Source organism: Pyrus communis, chromosome 15 (genome assembly GCF_041283825.1).
Source record: "Pyrus communis isolate YQ-2024b chromosome 15, ASM4128382v1, whole genome shotgun sequence".
NCBI classification, from domain to species: domain Eukaryota; kingdom Viridiplantae; phylum Streptophyta; class Magnoliopsida; order Rosales; family Rosaceae; genus Pyrus; species Pyrus communis.
In genome coordinates this window covers 32,937,153-32,959,708 of record NC_142579.1, presented here as the reverse complement: position 1 = coordinate 32,959,708, position 22,556 = coordinate 32,937,153, and the positions used below count along the sequence as shown (strand labels likewise).

The 22,556-nt window shown below is 38.7% G+C and overlaps 4 protein-coding genes across 4 annotated transcripts; 1 reads left to right on the top strand and 3 right to left on the bottom strand.

The window, feature by feature from the left end:
* Positions 1-371: 371 nt before the first annotated feature.
* On the top strand, positions 372-5,465 carry LOC137742589 (110 kDa U5 small nuclear ribonucleoprotein component CLO). Its single transcript, XM_068482502.2, has 11 exons — positions 372-566; positions 960-1,714; positions 1,921-1,989; positions 2,112-3,308; positions 3,429-3,527; positions 3,611-3,769; positions 4,022-4,107; positions 4,183-4,381; positions 4,526-4,636; positions 4,767-4,973; positions 5,094-5,465. Exons 2-11 carry the CDS (start codon positions 968-970, stop codon positions 5,190-5,192), a joined length of 2,973 nt encoding a protein of 990 aa, XP_068338603.2. The 5' UTR covers positions 372-566; positions 960-967; the 3' UTR covers positions 5,193-5,465.
* A 1,875-nt stretch (positions 5,466-7,340) lies between these two features.
* LOC137714760 (putative protein phosphatase 2C 27) lies at positions 7,341-10,406 on the bottom strand. The gene is made up of 4 exons (XM_068453895.2): positions 9,961-10,406; positions 8,917-9,114; positions 8,582-8,793; positions 7,341-8,308 (listed from the first exon to the last, which is right to left on the bottom strand). Exons 1-4 carry the CDS (start codon positions 10,147-10,149, stop codon positions 7,747-7,749), a joined length of 1,161 nt encoding a protein of 386 aa, XP_068309996.2. The 5' UTR covers positions 10,150-10,406; the 3' UTR covers positions 7,341-7,746.
* A 2,198-nt stretch (positions 10,407-12,604) lies between these two features.
* On the bottom strand, positions 12,605-14,413 carry LOC137738369 (small ribosomal subunit protein uS17). Its single transcript, XM_068478008.2, has 6 exons — positions 14,259-14,413; positions 14,109-14,149; positions 13,851-13,951; positions 13,237-13,381; positions 13,027-13,116; positions 12,605-12,925 (listed from the first exon to the last, which is right to left on the bottom strand). The coding sequence occupies exons 1-6, from the start codon at positions 14,268-14,270 to the stop codon at positions 12,835-12,837; spliced, it is 480 nt and encodes a 159-aa protein (XP_068334109.1). The 5' UTR covers positions 14,271-14,413; the 3' UTR covers positions 12,605-12,834.
* A 285-nt stretch (positions 14,414-14,698) lies between these two features.
* On the bottom strand, positions 14,699-21,693 carry LOC137738359 (ubiquitin-like domain-containing protein CIP73). The gene is made up of 16 exons (XM_068477998.2): positions 21,289-21,693; positions 20,094-20,237; positions 18,926-19,043; positions 18,667-18,747; positions 18,343-18,449; positions 18,133-18,204; positions 17,822-17,983; positions 17,627-17,696; positions 17,354-17,526; positions 16,947-17,111; positions 16,779-16,850; positions 16,568-16,697; positions 16,041-16,460; positions 15,317-15,699; positions 15,032-15,118; positions 14,699-14,921 (listed from the first exon to the last, which is right to left on the bottom strand). Exons 2-16 carry the CDS (start codon positions 20,214-20,216, stop codon positions 14,913-14,915), a joined length of 2,172 nt encoding a protein of 723 aa, XP_068334099.2. The 5' UTR covers positions 20,217-20,237; positions 21,289-21,693; the 3' UTR covers positions 14,699-14,912.
* Positions 21,694-22,556: the final 863 nt, after the last annotated feature.

Genomic DNA, 22,556 nt, shown 5'->3' with positions numbered 1-22,556 from the left:
TTCAGTCAAGGCTTTTTAGTTAAATGGTCACTTTGATTAGCATGATTTCTCATTTGGATCTTTAAGATTTAAAATAGACAGAAATACTTTCTGAGTTTGTCTACCGTCAATCATTTTGATTATTCCGTTTGAAATACCTACTAAATAAAGATCAAAATTATAAAAATACCTTCAATTCTTTTAACAAGAATTGAGAGTACTTTTGCTATTTTTTCTTGTTTAACCAAAATTTTTCTTAAACCCAAACCCTAAGGCCGATAAAAGCTCAAATTAAACATAAACTCCAAGACAAGAAGGCCCAAATCAGATTAGTCTCCAAAAAAAGGGCCCAGTCCAGTTAAGGGGCCGCAACGCCTACTAAAACAAACGCGCCGCTACATTCTACATGGCTCAGTAGTGAAGAAAGGAAACGAAGAAGTCCGAACAGTACTTGCTTGCGACTCAGAAACCCCTACGCCTACGCATATTCGCACACCACCTAGAAGCCCCTTCCATAAACCCCTCTCTCGACTCTCTCTCTTCGAACAGTGCTTTCGACTGTCGGCTCTGCCCTAGAAGCTTTTCAGGTAACGGTCCTTTCTCTGCTTCGCATATTTCACTAACGAATGTATGTATTTTTGTGTAATTATATTCAAACCCTGTTGCAAGATTTCCGAAATTTGGAAACAAATTTGATTATTCTGTATCTTAGAGAAAATCGAGACCACCAACAATTTGTTTCTCTTCGGATTTTGGTTGAAACCCATTTAATTTCAGTGGATTAATTAGTGTTAAGTTGCATTTAATGTGTAAACCCTGTTGCCAGATTTCCCAAATTTGAATGAAAATTTGATTTTTGTGTTACTTGGAGACAATTAAGACGACCAATTTGTCCCTGTACCGAATTTAGTCGAAATCCATTTGATTTAAGTGGATTAATTAGTGTTTAGTGAACTAATAGATTTTTTTTGAAATAGCAGATTTGGGAATGGATGACAGTCTGTACGATGAGTTCGGGAACTACATAGGCCCGGAAATTGAGTCTGATCAAGAGAGTGATAGAGAGGATGAGGATGAGGATGAGGAGCTACCCGATAGGCAAGAGGATGGGGCTGCATCGGACGGTGATGATGCAGCTGCTGGTCCCAATGGGTGGCTGACTGCAGGCAATGATGTCGACATGGATAACCAGGTTGTCCTTGCTGAGGACAAAAAGTATTATCCAACCGCTGAAGAGGTCTACGGTGAAGATGTTGAGACATTGGTTATGGATGAAGATGCACAGCCTCTGGAACAACCCATTATTAAGCCTGTTAGGAATGTCAAGTTTGAGGTTGGTGTCAAGGATTCTTCCACCTACGTGTCAAATCAGTTCCTTTTGGGACTCATGTCGAACCCGTCTTTGGTTCGGAACGTTGCACTTGTTGGGCATTTGCAGCATGGGAAGACGGTGTTCATGGATATGTTGGTAGAGCAGACTCACCATATGTCCACTTTTGATTCAAATAGCGAGAAGCACATGAGGTACACTGATACAAGGATTGATGAGCAAGAGAGGAGGATATCCATTAAAGCCGTTCCTATGTCCCTAGTACTCGAGGATAGCAGGTCTAAATCGTATTTGTGCAACATCATGGATACGCCTGGTCATGTCAATTTCTCTGATGAAATGACTGCAGCTCTCAGGCTTGCTGACGGTGCTGTCTTGATTGTGGACGCTGCAGAAGGAATGATGGTAAGCAACTCATCTTTCGTTTCATTGAATAATAAAAATGCAACATGATATAGTGCCCTTTATTATACTCTAGTTTTCTGTTTTTATTAATTTAGGATCTTTATCAACATGATATAGCTGTCATACATCATTGCTTCATCTGTACAAGAATGTCTAATGGTATGATATGCCGCTTGCTTAGAAGATTATATGATTTTGATTAACAGGTAAATACCGAGAGGGCTATACGCCATGCAATCCAAGAGCGACTACCAATTGTGGTTGTAATCAACAAGGTAAGATTTTCTCTTATTTCAGGGGCTTCTTTATTTCTCAATTTTTTTTCTTTCCATATTGTGATGTTATGATCCCATTAACTATATTGTTATACTTACCAACGTGAATTTTCATGTCAAAGGTTGACAGATTGATAACAGAACTCAAATTGCCCCCAAGAGATGCTTACTTCAAGATAAGGCATACTTTGGACGTCATTAATACCCACATAACTGCGGCCTCGTCAACTGCTGGCAATGTACAAACTATTGACCCTGTTGCAGGAAATGTTTGCTTTGCAAGTGCTACTGCAGGATGGTCATTCACGTTGCAATCGTTTGCAAAGCTATATCTTAAACTCCATGGGGCTGATAATACGGAGGTAGATAAGTTTGCTTCTCGTCTCTGGGGAGATATGTACTATCATCCGGATGACAGGAGTTTCAGGAGAAAACCCCCTGCCAGTGGAGGAGAAAGGTCATTTGTCCAGTTTGTGCTTGAACCCCTGTATAAAATATATAGCCAGGTCATTGGAGAACATAAAAAGAGTGTGGAGGGAACTCTTGCCGAATTTGGTGTCACGCTCAGCAATGCAGCTTACAAGTTGAATGTTAGACCTCTGCTGAGGTTGGCTTGTAGCTCAGTCTTTGGATATGCCTCAGGCTTTACTGATATGCTGGTTCAACATATTCCTTCCCCTAAAGGTGCTGCAACTAGGAAAGTAGACCATATATATACTGGACCAAAAGACTCTTCGATTTACAAGGCCATGAAAGATTGTGATCCTGATGGTCCTTTGATGGTCAATGTGACAAAATTGTATCCCAAGTCCGACTGTAGTGTGTTTGATGCATTTGGTAGGGTTTATAGTGGCAAGATTCAGACAGGGCAGACTGTACGGGTATTGGGAGAAGGTTATTCACCAGAGGATGAGGAGGACATGACAGTCAAAGAGGTGACAAAGTTATGGCTTTATCAAGCTCGAGACAGGATACCAATAGCCGAGGCTCCTCCTGGTACTTGGGTTCTTATTGAAGGTGTGGATGCTTCTATTATGAAAACTGCCACCATCTGTAATGAATATTATGACGAGGATGTGTACATCTTCCGTCCTCTTCAGTTCAATACTCTGCCAGTTGTGAAAACAGCAACCGAGCCACTAAATCCAAGTGAGCTGCCAAAGATGGTGGAGGGACTGAGAAAGATAAGCAAGAGTTATCCTCTTGCAATCACTAAAGTTGAGGAGTCTGGGGAGCACACGATATTAGGGACAGGAGAACTCTACTTGGATTCAATAATGAAGGACCTAAGAGAGCTTTATTCGGAAGTAGAAGTCAAGGTAATTGTTTGCTCCCAGTTCTCATCCTCTCTTCACTTTTTTTCTTTTAAAGAAAATTTTCCACCCCTAGGATTTAAAAATTTTATTTTATTTTCTTGATGGCTATGCTTTTGTTTGTAGGTTGCGGATCCCGTTGTTTCGTTCTGTGAAACAGTGGTAGAGTCTTCATCAATGAAATGTTTTGCTGAAACACCCAATAAGAAGAATAAAATAACTATGGTAAGAAGCAACCCGATTTTCAGAAATTTTATGTGATTCAGTTTTTAAATTATAATCTCCTAAAAACCTTTGTCCTTTTGTAGATTGCAGAGCCATTGGAGAGAGGACTTGCTGAGGACATTGAGAATGGTGTTGTAAGCATTGATTGGTCTCGGAAGGATATAGGCAATTTTTTCCAAACTAGATATGAGTGGGATGTTCTTGCTGCACGGTCCATATGGGCATTTGGCCCTGATAAGCAGGTAATGCACCTGTTATAGGCAACACGTTATTTTGCTTACGAAGTTCTTTTGCGGTCCTTGGTTCTGTTTTAATCTTAATGGTTATAGTATAAACATAGCTTTAAATAGCCCCGCCCCCAACAGGCGGGTAGCAAATCACCTTGTGACATAACTTTCTTTTATTGATCTCTCCCGCCCTCTTCGTTTCTTCAAATTCTACTTATACGTTCCAGGCCTGGTATGATTTTGTTTGACAAAAGGGTATATTTGCAGGGACCTAACATTCTATTAGATGACACACTTTCCACTGAAGTTGACAAAAGCTTGCTAAATGCTGTGAAGGATTCGATTGTTCAAGGGTATTTACTAGAATTCTTGTTCTTTCCCCCTATATTGTTGTTTCAATTTATTGCTCACTATGTGTTATGGCACAGGTTTCAGTGGGGTGCTCGAGAAGGACCCCTTTGTGATGAACCAATCAGAAATGTAAAGTTCAAAATTGTGGATGCAAGGATTGCCCAAGAGCCATTACATCGTGGATCTGGCCAGATCATTCCCACATCTCGACGCGTGGCCTATTCATCTTTCCTGATGGCAACACCACGGCTTATGGAGCCAGTATATTATGTGGAGGTAAATCCATGCTCCTTCACTTACATCATAATGAGTGATTTTCAAAAAGGGTTGTATTCAAGTCCTCAGGAATTTAGATTGCTTAATGTATGAATCCCCTCACTTCAATGATTTTCTGATTAATTTCTGATGCTGTTGTTTCAGATACAAACACCCATAGACTGTATTTCTGCAATCTACACTGTTCTATCTCGCAGGCGTGGACATGTTACAGCTGATGTTCCTCAACCTGGGACCCCTGCTTATATCGTCAAGGTTTGTTGGATCAACTTTATTTTTGTAGAGTTTCAATTGCATTATACTGGCCTTGGATTTTATCATGAGAGTGAAGAATGTTCAGTCATAATATTGATTTCATTTATTATTCTCATCCATGGAATTTCAGGCGTTCTTACCAGTGATTGAATCTTTTGGCTTTGAAACTGACTTGAGGTACCATACCCAAGGACAGGCTTTCTGCCTCTCAGTGTTCGATCACTGGGCTATAGTTCCTGGGGATCCACTTGATAAAAGCATCGTTCTGCGACCCCTTGAACCTGCCCCGATTCAGCATCTGGCCCGTGAGTTTATGGTCAAGACAAGACGTAGAAAGGTAAAACATTCAGTCCTATCTTTCTCTTCCACTTTTGGGACCTCTAGAAAACATAATTTTCCCAAACTATGCACTGCTGCCTCGTTATATGGCTGAGTTTTCTTTTGTTCAATTTTCCAGGGAATGAGCGAGGATGTGAGCATCAACAAATTCTTCGACGAGGCTATGATGGTGGAGCTGGCTCAGCAGGCAGCTGATCTTCATCTCCAAATGATATGATCATAGCGGCTTCACAATACGGTGTCCACATTGCCAGAGTTGAGGAGCGAGACTGTACGCGATTTTAGTACGATGAAAACCAGTAGAAGTAGTTGTAGTGTTGAGCTTACGAGTTGCAATTTTGAATGCAAGAGTAAATCTAGCTGTTGTTACTTTTGGACGTCCAATACCCTTGTGACCGTTGTACCCGATATTCGTCAAATCCTTCAAACTTCATAGAACAATCGATGCCGATCATCAATGCATAGATACTGTGATGTGAGAATTTCTAAATTATTGTTCTCTCTGACTGATACATGTGTTATCCCCTTTTTCGGTTGGGGCAGCTCTTGGCCCGCTTTTGGCCGGGTATATCTCCACGACGGGGTGGAACAACGTATTTGTTATGCTAATTCTTGCTATTTTCTGTGCAACTTTGTTTTTGATTCGGATTGCGAGAACCGAGATTAAAGGGAAATTGAATGAGGGAAATGGTATTTATATAGCGGCATAGAAGGCAGTCAATGATTGAGATTTTCTATTTTCCTGTCATTACCACAAAAGTAAATTTTAGGCACATCCATTTCCGTGTACGTTTTTTTTTGTATCTCATTCTTTTGTACGACATTCATTATTCAGAACACAACTTATTGATTGTAAATTCTTCGATTTGGTCTAGATTTGTCACGTCGACAGTTCGTAAGCCACTTAAAAGGTAAATATCTTTTTTTTTTTTATGAACTGGATACTTCATTACGAGGGTAAAGATGTCAAAATGATACATAGAAAGCCTACATGGAGGCCAACAGCCAAATTAAAGCAAAAAAACACCGAGTAATGTAAGGGGTCCATGAATCCTTGACGCCGCATCTAATGCTAAAAAACGTCACCCCTCATACTACCGAGAGAGGACCTAGGGAGGGCAGGGAAGCCCATCGTTACATAGGACATGAACAAGGGAAGATGGAGGTCAATTAACCCAGATGAAATCGCACATTTCCTTGCAATGCCATGACGCTAGGTAGTCAGCCGCCTTATTGGCTGATCTTGGGATCCACGACCAGCAACAGTCTTGGAAAGATTCCCCCTTCCTTTTGCTCTTCACCAGAGCGAGGAAAGCTTCCCAACTGCCCATAGTTAGCGTATTCCTGAGGCAAGAAATTGATTCCGACGAGTCGGACTCAATAATGACTGAACTCCACCCCTGAGGTAAATGTCTTTTCGCCCTCACTCAATCCATCGAACGTCGTGAACAAATTAATGTACACTTCAATCTAACAACCTACCCGAGTGCACCAAAAACACAATTCTACCCTCATAAGTCGAGACATGGGTTCGGCCAGCTTGATGAAATCAGTGAAGAAAGCCATTATTTCGAAATTTCGACGTGCTCTTCGAATGTAGATGGAGGAATTCAGCTGCAGAAAAATTTAGATTGTGCTGATGAGACAGATGAGGAACAAGAGGAGGTTTGTTAGGGCGATATAGGGATCAAACAGTGCCGTCACCACAGGGAGGTTCCGATTGCTTGGATGGCGAGGTGAGAGAAATCGGAATCTCCCTGTGATGACAGTAAAGATAAGTTAATGAAAAGGGTGGAGATTGAGAGTAACTGTTCGAATGTAAAGAGACCTGTTGGAAGCATTGAAAGATGTCGAAGACTACTTCCGGGCGGTCGTATGATTCTGCTTTGCATGTTTCAGGATGTTAGAGACATGGCTCAGAAGCAATCTACCTCGCTTGTAATCTGTCGACATGTTCAGCTGGCCTAGATAAGCTGCCATATCAAGCAGTGACGGGCCCTGAGGGATCAACAACACAAGGAGCGCCAACAAAAGAGGGAGGTCGATAAGCTTGCCAGAAGACTCGGGAGGAGGATTTTGTGCAAGAAACAGACCGAAAGAAACAGATACGGATCCGAGAAGAAGAAACTTCATACTGGTACGCAAAAGACGCGTAATATCGCAGTGAACGGATTTCAGATGCGGCTTTCTAAAGTTTTCAGCTCCATGGTTGAGTTTTTTGACTCCATGACTGAGTTGTTTTCAGAGGCTGCTGCAGAAAAGTCTGGTCGTCCAAGCAAAAATGCACGCAGGACTCGTGAGAAAGCGAACGCCAGATGAAAGGTATGCGTGCAAGGTTTGAAGAATGTTACGAACATAGTTTCTCTTTTCTTTTAAAGTACATAATTACGTACTTTCATTCGTATACCAATAATAAGGATTACAAATTTTGCAGAACAAGAATTACGCACACATGCCTTAATCATCTAAGGTACAACGGACAATCTCTCCGTATATCCAACCAGCCTGATTACCTCAGATATACAACGCAAAGCTTTCTAACTCTTCTGTCCGCCAATACGGTACAAGTATTTATTCCAAAACTTGATAATACGAACATCTTCTGCATCCTTCATCTCTGGAACAGATTGGTGCACCGGAAATAGAAGGGAAGCGAATTGGCAGTCCGTTTCTGGATGAATGTATATACACAAGGCAAACTCTGGTCCATTGGCTGTATTATTGCTGACCGGTTGCCCATCAGGGAATTATTGACAGATAAAAGAGTAATTCTATCCATCTAAGAAGAATTTGAGATTCTGAAGTCCCTCGGCAGAAATGCTTCGTCTGAATCTAGGTCTCTCTACCGCCACATGTGGGGGTGGCTCCAAGTGGAAACTCACCATAACAAGCGTCAAATTGTCCGTTGCTCCCCGCTTTATTGCCTCCTCTACTATTTGCTTGCAGCACAACTTCACATCATTGTGCTCTTGCAGTCTCCTTCGAGCGAAATCAACAGCATTTTGGCTGGTGAACACATCCCATATCCCATCAGTGCCAATGATCAAAAACTCATCGTCTTTGCCCAGTGTCGTCAGTTTAAGTTCTGGTATAGCGCTCAAGGGTCCGCCCCTTTCACCCGCGTCCTTCATTCCTTCAAGATGCCAATTACCTAATGCACGGGTTACACCTAACTGACCATTTAGATAACCATCATCAATATATCCACCCAAGGACTCAATACGCATTCTTTCTTTTGTGCAACAGGGCCTATGATCCTTTGACATTTCTATAGCCACTCCACATCGTGATAATACAGCCCGGCAATCTCCGGCATTTGCCACAAGCAAGGACCTGTTAAAAATAATAATTTCACGGTGAAACAGGCTAATTGCCACACAAAAGTTCTAATAAATAAAAAGCTAAGAGGTCACAAGAACGGGGCATGAGAAGAGGGCAAAAGTGTATAGTTGTAATACTGGAACTCGAGCAGGGTGGTATAGGGCATGGTACTATTTTTATTGATGGCCAAGACTCGTAGTGAAAGATCATTCAACACACTACTTGTAATTCAACACCGTGATTATAAATAACAACCAACCTACACCACAAGAACGAGTTCCTTACCTCCCAAATATCATTGCAGTGAGTGCAGTTGTGCCAGAAGCAAGGGAAGCCTCACGAGAACACTTCTCTGCAAACGCAGCATCTGTCTCCATAAATGACCTTGTTATCACCTTTTCAAGTTCTAAAGGAAAGTCAGCATCCTCAACAATGACTCTTGGTAAATTGTCACGAACAAAGTGTGCTGCATCCTTTCCTCCGTGACCATCAAACACCTGTTTATTCAAATTTCCATTTACATCATTAAGATTGGTGAAAAAACAGAAGTCTGAACCGTTACGAGCTTTCATTGGGATGGTTTGAATTGTCGTAAACAGAAGAGGGCGAGAAAAACTTACACCATAGAAAGAGATAGCTTCCTCGCTGAGTAGATTATAACCAAACTTCTTAGCTAAGTCACCAATGCATAAATGAGTATCCTCCATATGGGTTCGACCCCCAATATCAGACCACTCTCCTGACCTAAGGGCAGGAACAAAGTTGAACAGGCTCTGCTTTCTGTCTGCAACCACTGTATCCTCGTCTATGCTTTCAAGCTAAAAGGCAGCCAACATGAAGGAACTCGGATCATCATGTGAAGGAATACAAGTAGAAAGACCAAGGAAACAAAGTTTCGAAATTCATATTCAAGAAAGTAAGGAAAAGTTTCATCCAAGCATCATATGCACAGTTTCAACGAAAAAATGCTTTCCAACCACAAAATTAATGCACAAAAGTTTACATGGCACCTAAACATGAACGTCAACGGATTCCACCGAAAGGTTGGAATATGATTCATATGAAAAGCTACTAAACCAAAGTCAATACATAACAAGCATCAATTCCCTCCCTATTCCACAATCCAAGAAATCTTTGAAGGGAATAGCTTTAATCATAATCATACATAACTTTTGTACACGAATCGCCTCACGATCAATGAAAGCGAAACTCAGAAGTGAAATTTACCAAATAGGGTTGGTTTTAATATGGAAAAAAAACTTCCATCACAGCTGAAGAGAATAGGATGGTTCAAGGGTTCAAGCAGAAAACCTTCCTGTAGGATGCAGCTGTACAAACTAATTACTACAGAAAAATGATTTGAGCAGTACAGGGATATAAAAATTAACTAAAAGCTAAAGTAAATAATCAAGGGTAAAAGTTATTTCCAATCATCAATCCCATAAGAAAACAAATGCCCAGAATTCAAGTTTAACCATAAGGTCCTAAAACGCTTCAGAACTGAGACAAACCCAACAAAGCCAATCAGTCAAAGGCCCAGAAGTTTAACTTTGAAAGGAATTCAACAGGGTTTTCGAAAGACTGGACTCAATTTGGGTCCTAAAAAGTTTCAAAATTGAGAGAAACCCAATATATTTAAGCAGTCAAAGGACAAGAATTCTTACTTGAAACGAATTGAGCATATTCTCGGTACTTGAGCTCACCACAGCAGGAGTTTCCCGGTCCAAATTCTCCTCCGTCCGGTCGACTTGCAGAGACCACTGCTCGATGTCATTGTCGTTGGAATCGATGTTATTGTTATTCTCCATGTTGCCCATTTCTTGACCGAGCTGTTCTGCGTCTATCAGGCACATGCTTCTTGCTCCTTCTGATGAAAACGTTAATGGCGGTGCTGCGGAGTTGCCGAGAGAATCGGAAAGTAGTAAGAAACAGAGAGGGAAGAAAAATTTGGATTTTTGGATGACTCCGGTGAGAAGATTCTGAGAGAACGTGAGTGAGTGGGAAATTGGGGCCTCTGGTTATGGTAGTAGTAGTTGTTGTAGTCCCTGAGAGAGAGAGAGGGAGAGAGAGAGAGAGGGAGGAATTCAGACTTCTGTGGGAAAGCGTGGTTGGAAACTAGTTTGATTGGGTTCTTATGATATTATTATTTTTTTTTTTCCCACTTTCAATATTCAAATGTTTTATGTTTATTTTCTTTGACAAATAATCGAATATATACGAAATTCATTTAAACTATGTCGAATTGTCGACGGAGGAAGATTTGAATTCCAAACATAAAATATTCACAAATGACCTCCAAAATCTATTAACATTTGGAGTTAAACGGAATTATTATCCTTTAAAATTAATATTTACAATAATAATACACGTTTTGCTCGTTTTACTATACATTGTTAAATAGTATAAGTTATTTTTAATTAGCTCATATACGCTTGTTAAATTAATTTTTTTAAATTCTTCCGTGCACATTTAACTGTTAAAATTTGTACGTCAAGCATTAATATTTTTTAATATTTTTGTTGAATAAGTATCTTTATTTTATAAGATCACAGAAATTTAGAAAATTTGTTCTCATGTGAAAGAAGTGTCCTCGAAAAGATATAAAAGCTGCCTTTATTTTGTTTTTAGTTATATCTAAATTGCCATTTGACTAAAATGATTAAATGAATGCCACAACTAAACAAAAAAAAAAAAAAGTTCCATTTAACCTTAACCACTAACTACTTAATAATTTGGTCTTTACCACCATTAGCCAAATTATCAGTCTTAATCGTCCCTTTTTTACAAGATATTATCAGATGCGTTGGGCATATGTGGGAATATACTATTTTGAGTGCAATGACCAAATTCATTTTAGAAAAAATGTAAATATGACTGAAACTTTTCTCACTCATTCATTGTTGATTACCGTTAGATTAGTTTGGTTTAATAGACTTAAGGTACAAATTTTGAAATTTAAACTAATCTAACCACAATCAATGAAAAATAAGCATCACCTTCATTTTAAAAGATGAGCGAAAATGCACTCAATAAATATAAAAAATTTCACAAAGAATTATGTTATATCATGCATTGTTGTGGGATTCATTAACTGAACTTGTTATTTACGAAAATCATAACTAAGACCAGTCACTTACAAATATAAAAAACACTACTAAACTTAGTACGGAGAGGCTAAACTAAAAAAGAGGTCAAAAATAGAAGAATGTTTGGCCAAAAATAGAAGAAAAAATCTACAAGGATGGGATTTGGGATAATCTTCCAAGATACAAGCAACTACATGTGCTGGGTTTTGTTTCATTGCATGACTTTCCGTAACACATAAGACAAGATTAGTCGGTTTGATTAAGTTAACACATAATACTTAACCCAAAATTATTTTATTCTTTCACTAATTTTTTCTTTGCTTGTTCATCAAGCCTCGGAATTTGATGGGTGGAATTCTACTATCCCCACGACCTTCAAATCCATAAGATTCGTCCAAAGCCTCATAAGTTGAAAGACAAGTCACATGAGGAAGTTTGTCTAATTTAATAATCTGGCAATAATTGCCCCCCAAAAAAGTTTGAAAGTGAAACTAAAGGACACATTCATTGAGAAAATGATAATGCAAGACAAGGACATTGGATTCTTGAATGTAATCGAGATATATAGGTTTTCTCTATGTTCCTTGTCACGAGAGTAGACAGAAAGAAAAAAGTAATCTCATTTATATTTAAAACAATAGAAGGATAGTTAGAAATTTACTTACATTGAGAACTACGCAGTTGGGATATTTACAAGTTCTTACAAGATAATGTGCATTCACCTTTTCACATAAACAGTAAATAATTGACTTGAGATAATGCAACAGTGTCAGCTTAGAAGTCTTTCATGCTTTTTCTTTTGCCTCTACGAAGGGTTGCTTGCTTCAATACCATCCACTACCCTACAACTTGTCCACCAACACCATATTTTTTGACATTTACTCAACTTTTACCCAATTCACGTGGACGTGGCTCAAAAGCACTTTCAGGCTTTCTCCTTTTATGTGGGACAAAAAATTGAAAGTAAGGAAAAGGAGAAAGGAGGAGCCATTTCTTCCTCTTTGCTGGAATATTTAATTGTTAATAGTGGGTAATTAGCTTACTTAACTTCCAACACAAGGGAGGGAGACTAATCCGCGGTCGGTAGGAGCCTGACGCGGCATAATATTCTCCACTTCACGATTCCATACGGGAAACTTAAAATACGTAGGGATTGTCGTATTATGCCAACTAGACAATAGATATGTGATGGATAGAAATTTCAAACACTCATTTTCCCATGTGCACTCAACGTTTGTTTTTAATCTTTGATAATGTATTTCCTTACCAACAATGAGCATAAGAGGAAAAACAATCATTCAGAGTCTTGACTTCCCTGATGTTTACTAACACAAAAAATAAATAAAAATATCCATCTCACTTCTCTAACATAATCATCTTGAGCAAAACCCAAAATGCCTACAGCGCCGGCCTATAACGCAACTCCAAGTACCTAAAAAAAAAAAAAAAATTTCAAATTCCAGCAAAAGCCTTCTTGCCAGTGCCGGAAGATCCGGCAGGTGTCACCTTCAAGACGTTGAACCTCTTAGTCTTGGACAATGGCCTGAACATTGGTGAAGTACAAAAAGAAAATCGACAATGAGCACAAGCGGCCAGACTATATTCATAAAATGAAACTAAAAAGGAGCTTCTAAGGTAAATCACCTGCACTGGCCGATGGTAACGTGATCTCCTTCCTTCACACGGAAGCATGGAGATACGTGGGCGGGTATGTTGGAATGTCGTTTCTCATATCTTAAGCAAGCGACAAGAAAACCAAATTTCAGAACGACGGCATAGAGGATGGTACTTTTTAATTTTCCAAAATGACAACAGATACTGAAGGAAAAGAAAAAAAGAATGCAAACATCATACCTTTGATACTTTTTGATATAATGTAGATAATTTCTTCGAACAATGATTGTTTTGTTCATCTTAGCACTATGGCAAGTTCCAGCTAAGATACGGCCCCTGATTGAAACATTTCCAGTGAACGGGCATTTCTTATCAATGTAAGTCCCTGTAAGAAAAAAAATGAGATGTCGCAACCGTATCAGCAAAATACAACACTCCAATTGCTCAATGCTGACACAAAAAATAAACAGGAAAACTACTAAAGCTCAATTTGGAGTGAAACTATGACCCGAACTTTGGAAATCCCAAAAAATAAGCATTTCAAGTGACTGATTCAAAACTCAAAGTTGTTTCACGTAATAACACTCCCGCATATAGTCTCTAATATGCTTAATTCTTCTAACTGAAAGGTAGTAGTATACGCTAATGAACGACACAGTGACATACCATAAAGACATTAACAATGCAAATCACTATAAGAATGATAATGCAACATTACTCAAATACCACTTTTTAATCAATCAGCCTACAAAATTACAACTAACCAATCATATACCAAAACGCTTCGAATTCATTTCATGGCATAACTTAAGCTACTAGACATAAACGACACATAAGTAAAGATAGAGAGGGACCTTCAATGGCATCCCTGGGGGTCTTGAAACCGAGCCCAACGCTCTTCCAGAACCGGTTACCGCCCTTTCCGGGTCTCTTCCCCTTCCCAGATTTCTTAGAGCTGATTAATAAATTCGATTACAGCAAAACATAAATAAATAAAAATTATAAAATAGGACCCAAATGTGAATGCATAATTAAGCAAAACAAAATTAGAACAACCAAATCTTAATCCCAACAAAAAAAATGAAATTTATTTGATTAACCAAACCAGTTACCTGATGAACACTTTGGGCTGCTTCAGAAACGCCTTCTCAGTCTGCAACCAAAAATGTCAAAAAAATCAAATAAAACGACTGCTATAAACATCGAAACGGCGCCATTTTGGATACAATAACAACTAGCAGGGATAGAAGAAAAGAACCGACCTGTTCCGCCATGATCGAAAGCTGGAGAGGAGTCCAGGTGATAGCGGAGGAGGCGATTCAACCTTCCACAAAACCCTAGCCCTCTCGTTTGCGCGCCGCCCGCGTGCTGTATGAACATAACTCATATAAAGGCGCGATTTGGGTACATTTAGGCCGGGTGTTTTGGGCCGATATATTTTGGGCCGACTCCAACTCTGCGAGCCTTCGTTTTCGTTTCAGTTTTATCTAGGTTTTTTCAATTACGACCATATTACCACTCTAAGCTATATAAAGGCAAAGGTTTGAACTTGAGACGTACTGTTTGAAGAGGAATATTCACTACGGCAATTCATTACTTGCGGGAAAATTCCTAACCAAAGTATATATCCACCTTCTAAGGATCAAAGAATCCATGGAAAACTAGGTGCTAATTAGCAAAGACGAAATTCGGTTTCCTGATATTTAAGTTATGTAACACTATGATATTATATCCGCTAAAAAATGTCTCAATAGTATCTCCACAAATCGAACGAAATTTTACACCATCTCGCATGGAGTGAAAAACAAGAAGCAATCTGTGTTGAAAAAAAAAATGGCATACTTAACGATTGTGCTAAAAAACTCGATAACTTTTTCACGACAATGAGTACCGTTGCTTGAACCATCCGATCATGACTACTCCTTCTGCATCGAAGAAAAGCCATACTACTTGTAAACATCACAAAAATCAAAGAACATAGGAGTACAAGAATGAAAATAAAACTGATTTAGATTTTCATCGGCATCGTTGTCACCTTTTGGCGTTTTGAAGTAGGAAGATTTGGTTCAGATTCTTCAGAATCACTCCGCTGACGGGATGACCCAACATCGGAGGTCTCAGCCTGCAAAACACATAATCGTCTTTATGTTCATGCATTATCACCTTTTTAAATTTATCATTAACATTTTGTTTCAGCCTAACATCAAGATTTTCTACAACTTAATGTGCAGGTATGCTTTGTTTGGCCATTCACGAGAAAAAGGGCACTGAATGTTGGCGTAAAATGCCATGAAAATGATAACTGGTGTAGAGTACGTACCCTGGTGGGAGAATCTTGAGCCATTCTGTGCTCAGAAGAATTTCCTGGCTCTCCCCCTGTGGCTTGAGATATGAATGGCATGATTTCATGAAGCAAATTAGACAAAAATATTCCTTCATCGGTGGCCCTTGGTTCTGCTTCCGGTGCAGCCACACCACCGCTAGATGGCCTTGGCTCATCTGGTACAGAACCTGCAGTCGCTCCCTCGGCACTGCCGTCTTCTACATGAATTTCACCACTCGGAAAGAGGGTCCTTATAAACTGTAATATACTACCTGGGACCTGTCTCTCAGATTCTTGGCTGTTTGGGGTTCCGCCAGCTGATAAAATATTGATACTGACACTTCGTGCGATTGATGGTCGTCTTACATTGGGAGCTGATCCTGCAGGAAAAAGCCACCAATGAATACACTCAACCAATTATAGCATCTTAACCACAGGGGTTAACTAATTAGAAGAGATGAACAACTCAAATCAAGTCCTTCGATGAGCTACTGCCTCAATCAATTCTTGTGCGTAAGACCTTGGACGAGCTATGTGTTATTTTTGTTGAACCAACCTTTTTCTTGCTACTTCACAAATAACATAGTATAACAAATTAAGAGGCATGCAGTATCTAAAATATAAAGAACAAAATATCTGAGAAAATTCTGGCACCGCCATATTCACTGATGGAGCTAGAAAACAAATTGTCCTCTCCAGGCACAGCCAGAGAGTATATTACCATCTCTTGCAGGATCTGCAGCATTTTGCCGTTCTGCTGCAGATTCAGAAGACTGAGAATCAGTATGGAGATTGGCAGGGTGACGATCTCTGGATGCTGGAGTTCCTTGTTCACTATTCACATTCCCAGAAGCTACATGTTGAAACCTTCCAAGCAGTGGATAGTATAACCCTCCCGAAATACCAGAAGAATCTGATGGTTGGCGACTGAGGGAAGCAGGGACTGCTGCAACCATGGTCCTGATTGGCATTATCCTTACAGCCGGATCTCCAGCAAAAGCTGAACCACCTGAGACCCTTGAAGTGGCTTGATTAGTAGGATTTTCACTGCCAGAACTTGTTACTGGGTTTATTTGCCCTGAAGGCTGCTGAGTCTCCCCTTGTTCATCTCGAGTGGCATCGGGTGTGGTTGCCGACGAACCTTATGGATACAATGAATCATTCTTAAAGTTAACTTGTACTAAAGCATTAAACACATGTAAACCAAACATGGACGGAAATAGCCTGGGAATAAATAATAAAAGGCACCTCTTCGTATTTGTATATCAATACGCCTTGGATGAAAACCAGTACCAAGTCCACTAACAAGACCAGAACCAGGCTGCACGGCTCCCATGGGGATGGCACCAAAGTTCGTTCCAGATTGGAAAGGAAGAGGCTGGCCAAATATGATTCAGTTTCAGTCAGTATAAATTAAACTATTTTCAACGAGGTGTTAATTAAACGTTTAGAAAATTACCTGAACCATAATGGGATTAGGGCCAGTAGGGGATATGAAAACTGCAGGTCCAGCACTAACCACCGCGTCAGACTGCATAAGATGACCCAGAGAAAAGTTTAGAAGTCAGCTGAGATCTAAATGGACAAAATGACGTGACAAGGAAAGTGCAATTCCAGGAAACACTACCGGTGCTTGACCCATTTGCAATGTCATGGTTGTACGACCAAGTTCAAGTAAAAAGGCACCTAGGTTATGAAATAAAGCTCCAGTTCTCGATGCACTAGCTTGGGCGCTCAACCGTGCTGCAGAATCAGTCACATTCACTTGATTCTCCAGTTGACGTGCAAATTGCTGCCAAGATGTAACATGAAAATCGCAATGTCTTTTTGTTTAACATGATAAATCAAAAGCTGAAAGCTAGTAGCTAATATAGAATCGCAGTAACTAGATTCTTCTGCTTTAAACAATAAAACTGCTCATTTGTGACAACTAATGAAAAATCAAGCTTCCAACCACAAGTCGTCAACTTGGAACACAAATATATATACTTGCAATAATATAGTGAAAAATTACAACGACACATAAGAACGCACAAGTAAGGATTCTCCAACTTGTTCAGCGAGTAATTGTCGAGTAGAACGCATGATTTCTGCCAACGATGCAGGAGTGGAGAGCCCCTCTTGCCTTATCCCTGAACGTGATGAGGAATTGGAGCTTTCTTCAGTCCTATGAGTAGCAGCTGCTTGATTGCTTCCCGCATCTCTGTCTGTTGTTAAATGAGTTGACACTTCAACTATTTCAGCAAACTAGCACCATTTGTGTAACAACTTTATATTAATAAAAATTCTTGCACATAGAAAACTCACCAATAGCCTCAAATTCACGCCTCATATGACTCAGATATTGGGTTAAAGTGGTCAAAGAACTAGGAATTACCTGCAAAGATCACCGATAAAGCAGAATATTTAGACTATTGCTTTCAAAGAGATTCATTAAGTTAAAGATCAAACTATGCAAGAAGAATAAAACTTAATGAAACAAATTGGAAACTTTTAACTTGCCAGAGGTGGCAGGGCCCCCAAAGGAAATGATGTTGAATGACTAAAAGTCCCATTTGATCTATCGGATGGACCCCTTGTGGCAGTTTGTTCAGATTGAAATTGGGAGAAATCAAACATACCACCAAAACTCGATGTCCTTTCTGGCCTCTGTGGCCCATGTTCCTTCAGCATATCAACCATCCCCATAACAGATTAAAAATGTAAGCATAAAAGTACACATAAATTTATAATAACAAATGATATACATATGCACACACACAGAGTATCCATTAAGTGATATTAGCTTCAGAAATTTTCAATTTTAAATTTACCCTGACTTCGATCCCTTCACTGCCACCTGCAATATTTGGCATTCCTATAGAGCCGAGAACAGCAGAGATTATCTGCTTAGACACAGAGACAAGGAGGAAATCATTACCATGATTTTTTTTTTTTTTTTCAGTTACCATGAAATTTATTTAGACCATGTAGAAATACAAATTATTTAGTTAGCGACACAAATTATTTAGTTAGAGACACACCCGATTGATTTCAGGTGCAAATCCATCCCCTTGAGCAGGCATGCTGAAAGTTTCAATGACAACACCAGGGCCAGCATGACGGCTTGAACTTGAAGCTGGATCAGTTCCTACACACGGTAGTATGAAAACAATGTCAATGATGTTAATAGTTGAATCAAATATCTAGAAGAGAAATAAGGTTTTCCATTAATGTTGGACTACCAATTTTTCGAAACAGCCCATGAACCCAAACTATCAGGTAGTTTGCAAACAATGTGTCCATATCTAAAACATGTTAACACACAACACATAGAATTGTAGAGTACTAATAGTATTAAGATCAACCTGGATGATCTGGTAACCCTTCAGCTGATAGTGGAATAGGCTGTCTCACAACCAAATGTAAGGTGTGACCATCTTCAACATCTAAACTGTGTTAAGGAAATATCAAATGTGTACATGAAAAGCCGGTGAGTGAATGGAATTGAGCCTATGAAGCCTACATTTTGGGAAACACACACCCACAGAGAATCCTAAGTAATGTAGAGGTGCCACAAGGTTTAAAACACAAAAATTCTTCCACAAAACAAAAAGAATAGGATACGATAGGCAGAGAGAAGTTGATCATCCTTTAGAACTTTTCCTCGGCATATCAGTCGTTGTTGTTCTGATAGCACACCAGTGACAGAAGCAACTTGTTCTTTCAAAGCAGGAACTGGCATCTGCAGTTCAGAAAACACAATTTAGTATGGGTCCTTGGGTAGTGCTATCCACACACTCCTTTTTACCTTCCACACACTCCATGTTAATTTCTATCCTTTCATCCTCTTCAATTCATTCGATCTGACAGCAGAAAATTGAAAGGGGTGTGTGAAAGGTAAAAAGGGTTGTGTGGATAGCACCACCCGTAAATTCAAACCTGTTTGGAAAACTTTTACAAAAAAATGCTACCGGCATGTTCCACGGGCAATATTCCTTCACAAATAAGCTTCAATAATTATTTTAAAAACCAAGATGAACTGTCAATTTAGTCCCTGAATTATCATCTCAGTGAAAATTAGGTCCCTAAACTATTTTTTTCATAGAAATCAATCCTTAAATTATAAAAATTTGCCAATTACATCCCTAATATTATATTCGAAGCTACTATATTCAATTTTCCGTCAATTTAAGTCACGTTAGTTGCATGTGATACACATTGAAGGGTAGATTGATTGTTTTTCATAAAGAAATAATGTATGGCGTTAACTTTGGAGGGTAATTGGAAGTTTTTCATAAGAAATAGTGTAAGTTAACTTTGGAGGGTAAATTAGAAGTTAGATTTGCAACCTATATGAAATGTTAAGGGCTTATAGGCGAGAAAATGATGGTATTCCACTCTAAAGTGTGTCAAGTGACTTAAGTTGACGAAAAATTGGATAAAATAGCTTTGAATATAATAGCAGGAATGAAATTAGCAATTTTTAATGAATTTAGGGACTTATTTTACCTAAAAAATAATTAAGGGACCTAATTTTCACTAAGATGATAGTTCAAGGACTAAATCGGCACTTCACCCTAAAAACTATGTCAAATGCACAAGTAACTTTTCTAACATTTTGAGTTTTCACACATATTAGCACTTTTAACTCGAGGAAACTATCTCAAGCTATTGGGAACATATTATATGGGTACACTATATGCACATGGGGTACAGTGGTAAAGATTGTACACAAGGATGTAAGTGTTGCCCAAAAGCAGGAGATATAATAAAAGATCACTAAAGAAGCAACCTGTTTATCCACCCTGAGAGTATAGGTTTGTGAATCCAATGTTTTTATTTTAATCTCAATAGTGGCTTCAGACCCTTCGACCTGCTCACCGATGAGAATATGTTCACTACCATTACTTCCCATTCTCCTCAGACCGCAATGAACCTAGAAAAGAGCAAGAGTATAAATCATAAAACAGCCCTCTTTCTCCTTATTATAGGTTGGGGTGGAGAAAATGGAGCATTCAATCAACTACTACTTAATAATATAATGACATTGATAATCAACAATGAAAAAAAAATGAGAAAAAGGAAAAACCATTAATGTTATAAGGCATGCCCATCTCTAATTAACAGTAGCATAATTGTAGTAAAAACATGGGTAGCAATTCTTGGTTAATTCCCAAACCACAACATGTATTTCCAACGAAAAATTAGAATGTCTAGTAGCCAACGAAAAATTCACATATACAATGTGTTTGATTTTCCATAACCTAAGCCAACTTCAACACGTGATTTTGTAAAAATACAAACTCCTTGTCACTATTCTGAGTTAACAACATTGCACTCAATAGTCTGCACACATGCAAGGCAAAGCATAAAAGTTAGTAAAAGGCATTCATTCATTACAGTTAAATGCCGAATCGCATCACTACAATTTATGACCAAAATCTACTCATCTGCTCCACAAGCAAACATTGCAACGGAACTACAAGGAAAGTAACAGCACTCGTATCACAATTTCCTGTTCTCTTTTTTACTTTTCAATGGCACATTCCATGACCCCTTTGACTTTGATCCACTCTCACCAGCTATCACACATAAACTTTGTTCGAACTTTTTGATGCCGAAACAAGATTTGGTTTTGTTTGATTCAAACAACTTTGAATGAACAACTTTGGTTTTGTTTAATCGCATGTAATCTCTCAAAACCTGAGTAAAGTGAACACCCTTTACTGATACACACGAACAGATGATTACAAAACACATCCTAAACAAACAATAACCTAAATACCAACAATCCTAGGATTTCTGGAATCAAGAACAACCAAAACAAAAAACCTTAGAATTCCAAAATCTAAAAAAATCCAGAAGGGCAATACATTGAAACCTAACCAACCCAAAAACACAAAAAACCCAATTGAATCACCAAATTAAAATCGAAAAAAAAAAAAAAACGAAAAACACAATACACAGAACATGATCATAGTTCTTACCTAAAATATAGAAACTCCGATAAGCTTCCAGAAGATGGGGAAGCGTGACAAAAGCCCTAGAGCCGTGGACAACTGTGTACAAAAGCCCTCGGAGACACAGAGGTTTATACGCAGGTGGTCTCTGCCACTGAGATTTTTGTGGGTCGTCGTCCGCTCTGTCACTGTGTGGCAAATGATGGAGGAGGAGGGCAGGGCAGGATGGAAATACTGGTGTGCTAACTTTTGCCTAAATTGGTGGGGGCAAAATCGACCGGTAAATATCATTTTTACCCCCGCATTTTCACTGTCGGGATTATCACTGTTTAGAAAATAAAATAGAGCACGTGCGGTTACGTCACGGATGATGAAGTTTTTTAAATCAAAACCAATCAAGTTCATACTATAAACTCATCTTGGTCAATCTATAAGTCGCCATATTTGCTATTCGTCAAATGTAGAGAATACAAACTCGCGATATCGTAATTGGATCCAAACTCGAAAGCTTAGGATGAGTTTTTGTGTTGTTTATTTTTTTGTCCTTTTTTCATGAGCAATGGAAAAACCTCATTCAAGTACATATATTGACGTTTTGATAGGTTGAAAAAAGTTACGAAATAAGTAACACGCACTGCTCAAATAAAATTATTTACAATAATGTTAAGGATCACATTATTGTACCTTACGATGTGGTAAATGGTGCACATAATCAACATCAAATCAGATAAATCTATTAATTGATATAACATATATACATCACTTATCGCATCACATAATACATAAAGATGATATAAAAATGCAGTAAGAAAAGATTAATAAGAAAATAATCCAAATTAATAAGGAAACAAATAAAATTGAATAGCTAGTTAGATTTTCTATTCAATTTTATTTTCCTACTATACAAACAGATACTGTGTTGAATGAGCTATACATCGAATACAGTGTGTCACCAAGTAGTGACAAATTATTATTATTATTATTATTTATAGTATTCATACGCATTAATAGTATGTTTGACATAACAAATGATGAGTACAACGGATGAAGTAGGTGAAATACTTCTTCGTTAGCTTGTCAAATTAGTCTAAGTGGTGATGAGTGCTTATGTAGTAGATTAAAATCAGACTAGTTTCGAAGTTCGATTCTTTTTCAAATATGGATGTGCTCAAATGTACCAACATTTGTTACCAAACCTAGGAGAATACCAACCCTTGTTACCAAACTTAGGAGAATTCAATAATCCAATCGGATTTAGGATTTCCTCTCTTTTTGGCTCATTCAAAATTTCAAAC

Excerpts from the sequence above, each read along its gene's own strand:
- LOC137738359 (XM_068477998.2), bottom strand. The coding sequence starts at position 20,216 with ATGGGAAGTAATGGTAGTGAACATATTCTCATCGGTGAGCAGGTCGAA. Across the intron at positions 17,527-17,626 it reads GCGTGAATTTGAGGCTATTG|ACAGAGATGCGGGAAGCAAT; the intron begins GTGAGTTTTCTA and ends ATTTAACAACAG. Across the intron at positions 15,700-16,040 it reads TGCAGATCCTGCAAGAGATG|GATCAGCTCCCAATGTAAGA; the intron begins GTAATATACTCT and ends TTTTTCCTGCAG.
- LOC137742589 (XM_068482502.2), top strand. The coding sequence starts at position 968 with ATGGATGACAGTCTGTACGATGAGTTCGGGAACTACATAGGCCCGGAA. Across the intron at positions 4,108-4,182 it reads AAGGATTCGATTGTTCAAGG|GTTTCAGTGGGGTGCTCGAG; the intron begins GTATTTACTAGA and ends GTTATGGCACAG. Across the intron at positions 4,974-5,093 it reads TCAAGACAAGACGTAGAAAG|GGAATGAGCGAGGATGTGAG; the intron begins GTAAAACATTCA and ends TCAATTTTCCAG.
- LOC137738369 (XM_068478008.2), bottom strand. Across the intron at positions 13,382-13,850 it reads CCCCAGGGATGCCATTGAAG|GGACTTACATTGATAAGAAA; the intron begins GTCCCTCTCTAT and ends TTTTTCTTACAG. Across the intron at positions 12,926-13,026 it reads GTTACCATCGGCCAGTGCAG|GCCATTGTCCAAGACTAAGA; the intron begins GTGATTTACCTT and ends ACCAATGTTCAG.
- LOC137714760 (XM_068453895.2), bottom strand. The coding sequence starts at position 10,149 with ATGTGCCTGATAGACGCAGAACAGCTCGGTCAAGAAATGGGCAACATG. Across the intron at positions 9,115-9,960 it reads ATATGCTCAATTCGTTTCAA|CTTGAAAGCATAGACGAGGA; the intron begins GTAAGAATTCTT and ends GCTGCCTTTTAG. Across the intron at positions 8,309-8,581 it reads ACTGCAATGATATTTGGGAG|GTCCTTGCTTGTGGCAAATG; the intron begins GTAAGGAACTCG and ends TATTTTTAACAG.